A 12,966-nucleotide genomic window follows, 5' to 3' on the forward strand; every position below is an offset into this window, starting at 1 on the left:
CTCCAGTCCCATAGAGGCTGCTTTTAGCCCAGGCGCTAGCTAGCTCCTTGAAGCCAGAAGTTTCAGCGCCAGAGATCCCTAATATGCATGACTAACTCTCCCCAGGTAGTCAGGAAGTTTTCAAGAAACTTCCTGGTTCCCCTGGGGAAGTGCTGTCTGAGCCCTTTGAGATAAGGGGCCTGGGGCAGTTTGGGTTCACCTCCAGAACAGGAAGCCCTCTGTGATCTCGCTCTTTCCCCTCTCCAGGGCTCCCACTGATCTCTGTCACCCTGAGCCCCTCCTTATAAATGATTCACAAGGTTTACACCACATGTCTAACTGGCTCATTTGAAATCGGGCCCATTGATTTCTTCATTCAGTTCTCTTGCGCGGCCCCTGTTGAGACCGAGGCCGGGCAGACTTGCTCCTGGGCTCTCTGGCACTGAGCTGTTGGCCGAGGCTAGAACACCGGGAGGCTGTCTCCCCCACGCCCGCCCCCCACCCCAGGAATACAGATTAAGATGCAGAGTCCTGCAAGTCACCCACTTTGTTGCCTTCAGCCTGTTTTTCAGCAAGTGCTTCTTAAACCAGGAGCTCACCTGGGGGTTATTGGTGATGAGCTCATATATCTGTGAATCGTAGACTGCAGGCCCCGGTGCTGTTCTTCTTGGGCCCTCCAGGGAATGTAGGGACCTTGGCAACTTGCTGAAGTGCGTGGGCTGAATGGGCAGGCAGAGGGTCACTGGAGGGTCTCAGTGGAACCTCATGGAAATGGAGCGTGGGGCAGAGCTGGGGGGTGTATTAGTGTGCCTTGGTGGCCGTAAGGGGGTGGGGCTTAAACAGAAATGTATTGCCTCACAGTTCTAGAGGCTGGAAGTCCAAGATCAAGGTAAGGGTGGGGTCAGTTCCTTCTGAGGGCTGGAAGATAGAATCCGTTCTGGGCCTCTCTCCTAGCTTCTGGTGGTTTGCTAGGCATCTTTGGTGTTCCTTGACTGGTAGAGCTCTGCCTTCACCTTCACATGGCATACTCCCTGTGATGGACTCTTAATTCAGCACCTTTTGCCTTTTGTGTGTGTATGTGTGTGTGTGTGTGTTTTGTTTTGTTTTTAATGTGTCTGCCTTCTCCATTAGACTGCGATATCCTTGATATCATATTAAAAAATATTATCCTTGTGTGGCAAAACATTCCCCTTCCAACCATGCAGTCTATGCCTGTCTACATGTCCAAATTCTTCTTTAAGTAAGGACACCAGTTATATTGAATGAGGGGCCCACCTGATTGTTATATGACCTTGGCTTAAGTAATGAAATCTGCAATGACCCTATTTTAAATAAGGTCACATTCTGAGGTACAAGGGGGTTGGGACTTCGGCATATGGATTGAGGGGTGCGGGGTGAGGCCAGAAGCACCATTCACCCCATCACAGGTTGGGGACAGAACCTAAGTGTGTGTAGAAAGTCTATTCTGAACTGCAGCTGAAGGCCTGGAGCATTTAGTTCTTTGTATTGTTTGTGGTTCCCACTAATCTTTTACAAATTCATGCTGGGAAGTGGTTCCTTCCAGAAGAATGTGGAACACGGTGGACTGAGGCCGATGAGTAAATTACCTGCTGGCTTGATTTGCATCTCCCGGACTAACTACTCTTCTCACCATCCATGGCCTTAGAGAAAGCGAGGTGGTGGAAATGTGATCCTGGGAAATGTGATCCTTCTTTGTGAGTTAGAAGCTTGAGCCTTTGCTCTACCCTGGATATTTCCTACTTAAAGCCCACGATTTTAACCAAAGGCAGTTTTTGTTGGTTTAAGTTTACTAGTTATTCATTCTTTACAACCTGATTAAATTGGGTCAAATTTTGATGACTTTCAAATAGACAAACTTTCCTAATAAGCAAAAGGAAAGAAGACAAGAAAAGGCATCCTTTTTTGCAATCCTCACACTGAAAGCCCTAATTTATTTGGGGCTGTTAGGTGGCAAGAAAGAATTTTTTTTTCGTATCTAAAAGAGGCCCACAAAGAGAAGGGTTTGGGGGTTAGAAAACACTTTCAACCAGAACGGGTTGCCTAGTAGTCCGAGGTCCTTCTCCCCACTTCTCTCCATGCCCACACTGACTACTTCACGCATGGCTTTACCCTCCCTCTTTCTTGCGCATTTCCCTCCCATATCAAGACCTTCAGACCAAGGGCAATGTGGATAATTTCCCAGCTCTCCAGCTGGGCAATTCACCAAGAACAAACCCAGACATCAAGGCCAGACCAAAAAAATCTTCTTGTTTTAGACAGAAGACTCCTACATCTGGGGGATTTAATGCACCCACTGTCCGCTCAGTGCATTTCCTGTGTCCGGAGCTTCTCTGCCTGCCGGCTCTGGTCTCATAAGTTTCCACATGCTGCTGCCAACTTCTAATAACAGGGGCAGCAGGGTAGGAACGTCAGCGCCTACTCCGTACGTGGGCGCATGCTTTGCAAACTGAAACAAAGCCGGGAAGCTCTCATTGCAGGCCTTTCAGCCTTGACAGTGCTTGTGCCCAGACCACCAGGAGCCTGGAATTAAATACCCTTGGATCCAGTTCTCTACCATTAATGTTATCAACTTCATCAAGTACTTCCTCTTTGAGTGGTGTCTGCAGAGAAGTAAATAAATCAAGCTTCTCCAAGTCCTGTTCCTGCCTGGACCCTGAGTCAAAAGTAAAATCTGAGTTGGATTATCCAGAGCTCTGTCTCCTTCCTTCATTGTTCCCAAAGATCTGGGCAGGAACAGAGAGTGAAATCTCTCCAGGACGTTACATCAGTTCCTCTTTTACCCTTGGCATGGAGATCCTTCCTCTCAGAGTCCACCCCGACTTCCTAAGGCTTGCCCTGAGTGCACACCCATACCCTGAGCCTTGAAGCCCGACACATCAAAGAGAGCCTTCACGTGACCAGACTCCTGGCCAACGCCTGTGTCTGTTTTGAAATTTGTAAGACAGGAAATGGATTCAGGAAATAGGGTTTTTCAGTACATGGTCTTCATCAACCTTAAGCATTTTTAAACCTTAATAAGCTTTTAAGTGAAGGGAGATAGTCTGTAAATAGCATTTAGAAGAAAATGCACAAAACTTGAAAACACAGCTGTCTTAGGTAGTTGCTTATCATGATCGTGTTCTATGACAGAGAAGAGATAAATTCGTTTTGGGGGACAGCAGAGTTAAGGTCCGTCATAGCCATGGAAAGAAAACTTGCCCTCATCCCCAAAAGATGGTAGGTCATTTCTATCATGCTCACGATCTCAGGCATTAAAATGAACTATATGGGCCTAATCAGTGACCGTATCCTGTAAGCATTTATTTGCATTTGGGTTTAAGTGAAGAATTTAGTACTTGTTATCCTAATCTTTATCCTTGCAAGGTTGACTGAGTTCTTTAAAAAAAAAAAAAGGAAAAACATTTTTTATAGTGGAAAATATCAAACTTAGGCAAAACTAGAGGGAATTACTTAATGAGCCATCACGTAGCCATCACCAGCTTCAGTGATCAACTCATGACCAATCTTGTTTCCTCTGTGCCCATACTCTCTGCTTCACGATCACGAATTAATTTAAAGCAAATTCCAGATACATAGTTTCATCTGTAAATATATCAGTACAGGTCTGAAAAGAGAAGGACCCTTTATAAAATTGTAATCACAAAGTTATCATATCACCTGAAAACTAACAGTTCTTCAATATCATCAAATGTCTTATTAATGTTTACATTTTCTCCAACTACCTCACATGTGCTTTTACAGTTTCCTTGAATCAAACAAGGGTCTATACATTGCAGATGATTGATGTATCTCTTAATTCCCTTTCAGTCTGTGGGTCTCCATCCATATCCTTCTTGTGTACATGCTTGCGTGCATTCTCGCTTTCTCTCTAGCTGTTTAAAAAAGAAGTTAGCCACAATTAGTATAGCTTTTCCTGTGTACACAGTGTATCTTTTTTCCCCCTCTGATTGATTTCAGGATTATCTTTTTTTTTTTTAAGATTTATTTATTTATTTATTGGACAGAGCGAGAGAGATCACTAGTAGGCAGAGAGGCAGACAGAGAGAGAAGGGGAAGCAGGCTCGCTGCTGAGCAGAGAGCCCAATGCACGGCTCGAGCCCAGAACCCTTAGATCATGACCTGAACTGAAGGCAGAGGCTTAACCCACTGAGCCATCCAGGTGCCCCCAGGATTTTCTCTTTATCTTTGGTTTTCAGCAGTTTGACTCTGAAGGCCTGGATGTAGCTTTTGTATTTATCCTACTTAGTATTTGCTGAGTATCTTAGATCTTTAAGTTTCCTGTTGTTGTTGTTGTTGTTGTTGTTGTTGTTGCTACCAAATTTGGAGAGCGTTTGGTCATTATTCAGTTTTGGGGGTTTTTTTGTGGGGAGTTGTTGGGAAGGGGTTGGTCCCATTCTTTCTGTTCTGTCCTTCTTGGGTTCCAATTACATGTCTATTAAACCATTTAATATTGTTCCACAGGTCACTGAGGATCTATTCATTTATTTGTTTCTAGTTTTTATTGATGTGTCTTCAAATTTACTAACCCCTCCTTTTGTCATCTCCAAACTGCTGTTGAGTACATCCAGTCCAACCTTTCAGATATTGTGTTTTTCAGTATTAGAGTCTTCTTCTTAAGTTCCTGTTTCTCTTCTGACAGTCTCCATCTGTTATACCTCATTATGACCATCATTTCCTTCAAGTGATTACACTTCTTTCTAATAGCTAATACCAACATCTAGGTGATGTTACAGTCTGTTTCTGTTGACTGCATTTCCTCTTGATTATGGGCCACATTTTTCTGGGGTTTTTTTTCACATGTCCCAAGAATCCTTATCGAATACTGAACGTTATAGATGATACGTTGTAGAGACTTAGATTATGTTATATTCCTCTGAAGAATGTTGGGGTTTGCTCTAGCAGGTAAACGACTAGCCAGTCACCTTGAGTTTGTAGAAGCTTGGTCTAACATTTGGTTAGGGCAGATCTATTTAAGTTTTGCCTATAGTCCTCAGGCAAATCCCTTTGACCTGGACGTAGTCTTTACTCCTAAGGTGTGGCTGTTCTGGGATGATAGGCATCCCGAGGTGTTTGCAGAGCCTCTGTTGCTAGGACTCAAATTCTCAATTCTGTCTCCAGTACAATGGCCAGTAGTTGATGTTCCTGCTCTTATCTTTCAGCCATACAGTTGTTGCTTTCCACTGAGCTCCTTAGAGGTCACCTTGCACATATGCTGTACAGGAGCACATGTTAGGGATTTGAGGGAACTTTCTGTATTCTCCCTGAGGCTCTCCCCTTTATAGGATTTGCTTTCTTGATTTTTTGCCATTCTGGTAGCCCATACTCTATTCCCTGATAGATTACACAACTTCTGGTTCATTTTCCAGCTGCCCCCTGCTACAGGGACTGGGGAAAACCCCCAGGGCTATATAAATTTGGATCTCTCTTGTGCAGTTCTCTTCTTTCAAGAATAAAATGCCATTCAGTTTTCTCCAGCACCTTCAAATAACTTTTGTAAATGTATTGTATCCGGATTCCATCATTTCTGTATGTAGGAAGGTTAGTTTGATACAAGCCATTGTGTCATTCTGGAAACTGGAATTCGCTTCTCCTTTATCACAGAAAGGTGGTAGCATACCAAAATACTTTACCTGGCTTTGTATACCTAATCATAGAACCTGCAGACCAGTCCTTGGCGGAATATTAAGACACTCCTCGTTCCATTTAATACCTGCCTGACCCTCCATTTTTTAGAGATACAATATCATTGATTAAGCCAGTCTCCCACCGATAGCTATTCCAACAGGTAAGCACTTCTAAATTCTTGGCAGCAGGTTACACAGCAGTTACAAAATAAACCCTTGCCTTTAAGCAGATGCTCTTTTAGTGATCGTGAATGACACATTCACTGTTTCACATAACTGGGATCCAGAGGAGTCCTCATTTTTCTGTTAATCATGTGTAAAACTTTAAGACACTACCAGCTCAGTCTCTGTTTACTAACCCTGTCAGAGTCCTAGAGTCCATTTATGTGTTCTTCATGTAGATATTGTCATAAGGGACAAAGAGAGGTATCTTTGACTTGCTTTACTCAGAGTCATGGACAAATCTTGGACCAGGACAAAGATCTGAAAGCATGTGCATCCTTTAGTGAGAGCTCTGGGAACAGATGTGGCCAGAGAAACCTCATTAGGATGAGGGGGAGGCACTGAAGAAAACTCCATTTTTGTAGGCAGATTTTCATCTTTCCTCCCCCTAAGCAGGGACTCCTAAAGCCACGTGTGTGCCAGCCCCCCCCAACCCACCCACAACCCAGCCCACAGGACTGCTTCTGTTCCCGATGCTGTCCCTGCTCAGCTGTCACCAGCTTGAAAGTTCAAGTGGCATACGATGGAGGCGGGGTTGGAGATGTCCTTCCCTCCTTCTCCTTACTTACCTCTGCCTGTCTCTGAGCATTTGCAGGGTCTGTGCACTCAGAAACCAAGTGATCCTAAAGCTTCTTTCAAGTACAAGATTGCCAGTCTGTAAATGAGACCCACTGTCCATCCTTAAAGCAGGTTTTCCCATCGCTTTTCCCCTTGGCTTCTACGTATAGCAAAGTGGCGGATACTATAATGGGTACCTAGATTCTAGAATCTTACTGGAGTCTGGGTCTCGTTCCCTCACTGGCTGTGTGTCTTTGAGTAAGTTGCTTAATTTCTTTATGCCTCCCATTTTATCACGTTTGAACTAGTACTGGTATTAGAATCTACTACTGAGGAGTATGATACATTCTAAACAACATAACCCAGTACCAAGGATATAGTAGCTATTTTAGTAGTAGTAGAAAGAATGGTATCATTAACACCAATAACAACGTCCCAGAGGTAGAGAATTATATACATTTAGTTGTGGAAATGTAAGTCAGTGAAAGCTTCTAGAAAGAAACCCTTAAGGACCCCAGAAGCCACATTAAAGAGTCAAGTAACCAAAGCCAAAGCTAAAGAACACAGGTTTGGCATCCCTGTGCTCACAAGTCACTAGTAAGTGCTTAATGGAATGCTTGTGGACATTCTTAGCCTGTCTACTGTAGGAAAAGAATTTCAAGTATGCGCACTTCAGTTGTTTTTTTAAGCAGTGGAAAAGACACTCTGTCTCGAGGGACAAACGGTCTGTCCGGCACACGCCCAGGCTTCACTCACTGTTCACTCTCTTTCGAACCGCGGTGGGGTCCCTCTCCTGACAGTTCACTGGGGTCAGTGATTGTCTCTCCCTCTGCTCCACAGATAATTGTGTCCAGAGGACCCCACGGCCCCCAGTGGAGAACGTGCACCACAACCCCCCCACCATTGAACTGTTGCACCGGTCTAGATCACCTGTCACAGCCAATCACCGGCCCTCTCCCGACCCCGAGCAGCGGCCCCTCCGGTCCCCCCTGGACAACATGATCCGCCGCCTTTCCCCAGCCGACAGGGCCCAGGGGCCGAGGCTCCACCAGGAGAACAACCACCAGGAGTCCTACCCCCTGTCAGTGTCTCCCATGGAGAATAACCACTGCCCGCCGTCCTCTGAGCCCCACCAGAAGCCGTCAAGCCCCCGGCAGGAGAGCACCCGCGTGATCCAGCTGATGCCCAGTCCCATCATGCACCCCTTGATCCTGAACCCCCGGCACTCCGTGGATTTCAAACAGTCCAGGCTCTCCGAGGACGGGCTGCATAGGGAAGGGAAGCCCATCAACCTCTCGCATCGGGAAGACCTGGCCTACATGAACCACATCATGGTGTCCGTCTCCCCGCCCGAGGAGCACGCCATGCCCATTGGGAGAATAGCAGGTAGGTGAGCGCATCCCTACGCCGCCCATCCAGCGTCCAGGGGGACCTGACAAAGCCTCGCTCTCTCCCCGGCCTTGCAGCAGGCCTCACACCATTCCCAATTAGGCGCCCGCAAAGGCTCTGTGAGGGCAAGTGGAGGCTTCTGCCTGAATGAAGTGAAATCCCTAATGGGCTAGTTAATGAGCCGCTGGGATGGAGTAGTTAATGAGCCTCAGAAATGTTAAGAAACAAATGTCCTACGTCCAGCGTACAAGGAGAGTCACATCAGAATCATGGCTAAGTGAAAACATTTAAAATAAAAGGTTTATGAGCATGCTAATGGCCCTGTCTTGAAGTTTCCAGCAGCTAATTAATGACCAGACACAGCATAAAGAACCTTTGTCTCCGATTCAGACCTGTAATTCCATCCTATGGGCAGTAACTCAATGTAGCCTTCACCTTGGGAGAAGGTGGGAGAGAAAAACACGATTATGGTGTTGGAGGCAGGTGTTGCTGGGTCATTTGGACGAAGGAAACCACTCCCGAATTCTTTTGCTTTTATGATGACAAGCCCACATTTGCTTCCCTAAGACAAGAAACCAGTGGAAACCAGAGAAAAAAATCTACACGTTGTATTTGTGCTAGTCTGCGCGTAATTTACATGAAGTCATTCTCCAGACACTTAACCCTCCAGCCACATGGCCAGGGTAACTCTCTTCCTGGAGCATCTCTCCATTCGTGAGACATTTCTCAAACACCCACTACGCACAGGTAAATGATTGAGGAAGTAGGAGGACAGAGCAGTGCTTTAACACAATTATTTCCTTGAGGAATTTAAAATTTCATGGGAGAGACCGACATGAAAACCACCCACTAAGCTATAAGGCAGAATGAAGTCCGTCCTGTGTCCCATTCATCCAGTGCATGAGCACTTATTGAGCACTGACTGTGTATTAGGATAACTCAGTGCTGTGGGAGCAAAGCAGAGAGAAGGAAATTTGGACCAGAGGAATGGAGGGAGGCTTTGCAGGGACGTGGCTCAGTGCTGAAGGTGGTTATGTGTTCAGTAGCGGAAGGGAGGCACGGAGACAGGAAAAGTCAGACCTGGTCAGGGCAAGGCAAGAAGTGCCCCCTTCCTCCATGAGTGAGCACCCAAGGACAGAGCTCCAGCCGGCCCCAGGAAGGAGTGGTGTTCCTAACAGCATGACAGCACAGAGTCCTACAGGCAACATTAACTGCCTCTGTCTTGACTCATTGTCCCTTTTTTGTTTAAATTCTTGGTTTCTAAATGTTTCTCTGGCTCCTAGTGTACCTCCAATGTTGCCTCAATTTTAGTGTCCCAAATCACTTACATCAGGAGTGTTGAATCCAGAAAATGAAATGCCAAAGAAGTAGGACTTCTATGTTTGTGAAACATGAAATGATCTGTGTCCGAGACTTGATTGAGAATGATCCTCACAGCACTGGGGCTGAGTTTTGGGGGGGGGGGTGTACATAAAATAAGACTAGCTGCGGTGACTACACTGGGATTCTCTGCCTTTATATATGTGTATGTGTATGTATATATGGTTTTGGTTTTGTTTTCAATCTAAAAAAAGAAACCATGAAAAGAAAAGAAGAAAAATCAGGGGATTTATAAAGAGACAGACACCTTAGGCAAAACATGTGAATTTCCGCAGATTGTTAGAAAAAGAGGATGGGGTCAGGATATTACTGTGAAGAATATAAAGGACCTGTCTTGTGTTTCCCAGGCCAGACCTTTCCTGTCTATACATGCCTTTCTTGTCTTGTTTCTTGCATGGTCTGTACAGCAGGACTAGACGTTTTGCAGATACTGTCTACTTATTTATAATTCTCAGGACAGCTCTTAGTATTGCGATATGCCTCTTATGTGGAAGGTCATTTGAACTGGGGAAGTCATGGAAGAGACAGAGCCACAGAAAGCAAAGGTCAAATAGGGGTTGGGTAATGGGCTCAATGGGACGGTACGGTTGTGCCATTGGCCGTGGCTGGTAGGGCTGCCCTCGTGGAACCTGGCTTCCCGACACCGTCCACCTCCTCTGTCCCGTCCACCTCCTCTGTCATGCCATCTTACCACAGACTTCCTAGGAATCTAAGATAAGCCCATATATCAGAAAAGTTATGTTATTTAGACATACAGAGTTATTTCTCCCTTGTTTAGTGGATTTATAAATATTAGAATATTAGTTTCTTAAAAATTGTGCAACTATTTTTTTTAATATTATTCCTGAATGCCAAAATTGCTCGGTGATGGATGTAGGCTCATCAAAGACACTCTGTCAACTATCATACCAGCCCAGTGATGAACCTTGGTACCCACGGATGCCCAGGCTCTCTCAAGAACACACAAAAGAGGGGAATCTAGGCTTTTCTTTGGGAAATGCATTAACTCCTCCAGGGTGAGAGAATCCCCTCAAATTTTTCATCATTAATCCTCTAATGATACACTCAAAGGTTGAAAAATCTCCAGATGTAAGTATTAACTAATTTAACCAAATCCAGCATCGGATTTAACCAAATCCATCATCTTTAGGGGGAAATGGGAAGGGTAAAAAGTCTAGAATTCAATACTTAGTCTTGATTCTAACCCTCCTTGCTACAACTCCAGGCTCCTGATATCCCTGTCCCCTCACTCCTACCCTTTTAGTTGTCATTTTGGACAGCTCAGATTCTTGTAAAATTCTGTTTAGTAGGGTCGAGCTCATTGGGTAATTCCTATGTACAATTTAAAATTCCGGCAATCCTGAACAGGTAGAAATATAAATCTTGGGAATCCAAGTCCATTAAAAATCTGTCCCTATGTCTTCTATTCTTTTTTTTCCTCACTTTTTAATTTCTCAGAATTGAGATGTAGCATACAATTTAGAGGTGCAAAGCTACAATAGTTTACTTAGGTATTGGCCTTATAGGAAATTAAAATCATCAATAAAGAAGTTTCGGAGGTAATGGCTTAAATACAAACCACAGATTAGATCTATTTAAATATGACATGTAACTTATTTCTAAAGGCATCCCCTTATTTTTCAATGGATAAGAAGAACTGTTGTTGAGGTTAATAAGTTAGAATAGCCACAGTTTATGGGAGACAATTTAACATGAAACACAATGAAACAAGACCCCTATGTTCAAACTTTATTGGGAAGCCAATGGTGTAGGTAAGAGTGAACAAACTGCTTCTTTCTCGGCCTGTTTTCTGTTTGTTATGCTCATGAGGCTATTGCTTGCGGGGGGCGGTGGTAGGAGGTAGGGGGTCAGGATAGCATCTGTGAACCTTCTAGCCCTTTTCTCAGCCCACAAAAGTCTTACTGGCCTGTGCCTTGCCCATGTGTTTCACATCCAGAGAGTCTGTTAGCAGCGCACACCATAAGGTGATGGGCTTAGCACGGGGTGATGCCCTGAGTCATGTTTTAAGTATATACTGACATTCATTCTTAGAAGTCCGTGATTTCAAAGCCAGAAGTGGGTTGTATGGATGAAGGAAAGGAGATTCGGGCACATCCAATGTCCAGCCTGGAGCCTCATCCAGTGTTTTTTCCAAGACACGTGTTTCCTTCTGTCCTGGGAGTCCAGAACAAGGATTGGAAACTCGGGCCCATGGGCCAAATCAGCCACTACCTATTTTTGTAAATCAAGTTTTATTGGCACACAGCCACACCCGATCACTTTGTGTCTGTGGCTGCTCTTGCGTGCCAACAGGAGAGATGGTACAGCCAGCAGAGCCGAAATATTTGCAGACAACATGACAGGAAGCATTCGCTGCCCCCTGTTCTGCGACACTGTGGACTCGTGGGTACCGTATGCTGGCAATCGTAAGCAAATTGGAGGATGTGGAAGTTGAAAACGCTGTCCCGGCTCTCAAGGAATTCCTTGCCCTTTAGAGGATGAGGCGAGCCTCAAACACGTAGAAGGAACAATAACAAGTGATGTAAGAGAGGAGACTGTAAGCTGTTTGCTGACCAGTCCCGAGTAGTTCCAATAACATCATAAACAAAAGTAGAATACAGCTAAGTGAAAGAAACTGTTTCTTTGCATACTTGGATGGTGGAGTTAAATCATTCATTTGTTCCAGACTGATCATGTATCTCTCTTTGTGCTAGGCATTTTCCTAGGTGATAGGTATAGTGTCTCTAAATGCCACATTTTGTATCTTTGCTGACCTAAGGCAATAGCCCCCTGACTTTATGCTGTCAAACCAAATAAGCTCCTACTTTGGTTTTCGCAATAGACAGCTAAGTCTTAAAAGAAAAATTTAAGTTGTTTTGGCTTTCTCTTAAAGTTCTAACATTCCGTTAAAACCTGAGTTACCAAACTTCCTGTCTGCTCATCCCCTCGTTGGTCTTCATCCAAAAATCTGCTAAGGAAGCAAACTGGTTTATAATCCATTCCTACTCCTTCATTTGCTGCACACTTGGGGACTTCAGAGGTCTGAACGGATTTGCTTGTCCCAGGTCCATGACCCATCCAAACAGAGACTATTTCTCTTCTGGTGCTTATCGCACAACTTTTGCTTAGTCTTCCGATATTCTTTGCAAACACGAGCTTCTTCATGGTTTGTGAGGACACCACTGTTTGGTTGATCCTGCTGCGGATAAGACCTAAAATTCCCCCCAGCATGTGCTCCCTCCACTCCCAACCCTCCTGCCACACACGTCATAGCAGTCTTTCAGATCCTTAAAAGGACTTCCAAAAATAAGTTTATTATCTCTCAAGGTTACGTTTTCAGCAGAAACAAAAGGATCCTAATCAAGGAAACATGGAGTCTCCTGTCCAGTTTCTTTGTCACCTGACTAAAACGATGTATTTTCCTGATTTGGTTGGACTGACTGGATGAGTTCTGTAGGCACAGAAATTCAATCCTGGAAGCCTCTAATCTTTAGTCAGTTGAGGAAAAATAAGCCTGAGACTCCAGAGTAAGCAGCTGAAGGTGGGTCCCCAGGAACTCGAGGACCAGGGGAAGTCACTCCATCCTCTTCCTCTTGTTCCATCCCTGCTTCCTCCCTAGCGGTATTGAGTGCTGGTGACATGGTTTCAAACGAAGCTCGAGGACTTTTTTTTTTTTAATGAGCCTCAGGAGCAGCCCTGAGGGGAAAAAGACATTATAAAAGAGAAGACTAAAGGGTTTAGTGTGACAGTGACGAGCTTCCTCCCTGGGCCTTGGTGGTAAGGCGGACCTACA

General features: G+C 44.8%; 1 protein-coding gene across 4 annotated transcripts in view; it reads left to right on the plus strand.

Moving 5' to 3' along the window:
- ETV6 (ETS variant transcription factor 6) overlaps positions 1–12,966 on the plus strand; it is a 238,155-nt gene that overhangs the window by 209,105 nt on the left and 16,084 nt on the right. For all 4 annotated transcript variants that reach the window (XM_082741053.1, XM_082741054.1, XM_082741052.1 and 1 more), the window contains one exon: positions 7,245–7,790. In XM_082741053.1, the coding sequence (XP_082597179.1) occupies positions 7,245–7,790 (546 nt within the window). The remainder of the gene's footprint in view (positions 1–7,244; positions 7,791–12,966) is intronic.

Source organism: Mustela nivalis (genome assembly GCF_964662115.1).
Source record: "Mustela nivalis genome assembly, chromosome: 7".
Classification (NCBI taxonomy): domain Eukaryota; kingdom Metazoa; phylum Chordata; class Mammalia; order Carnivora; family Mustelidae; genus Mustela; species Mustela nivalis.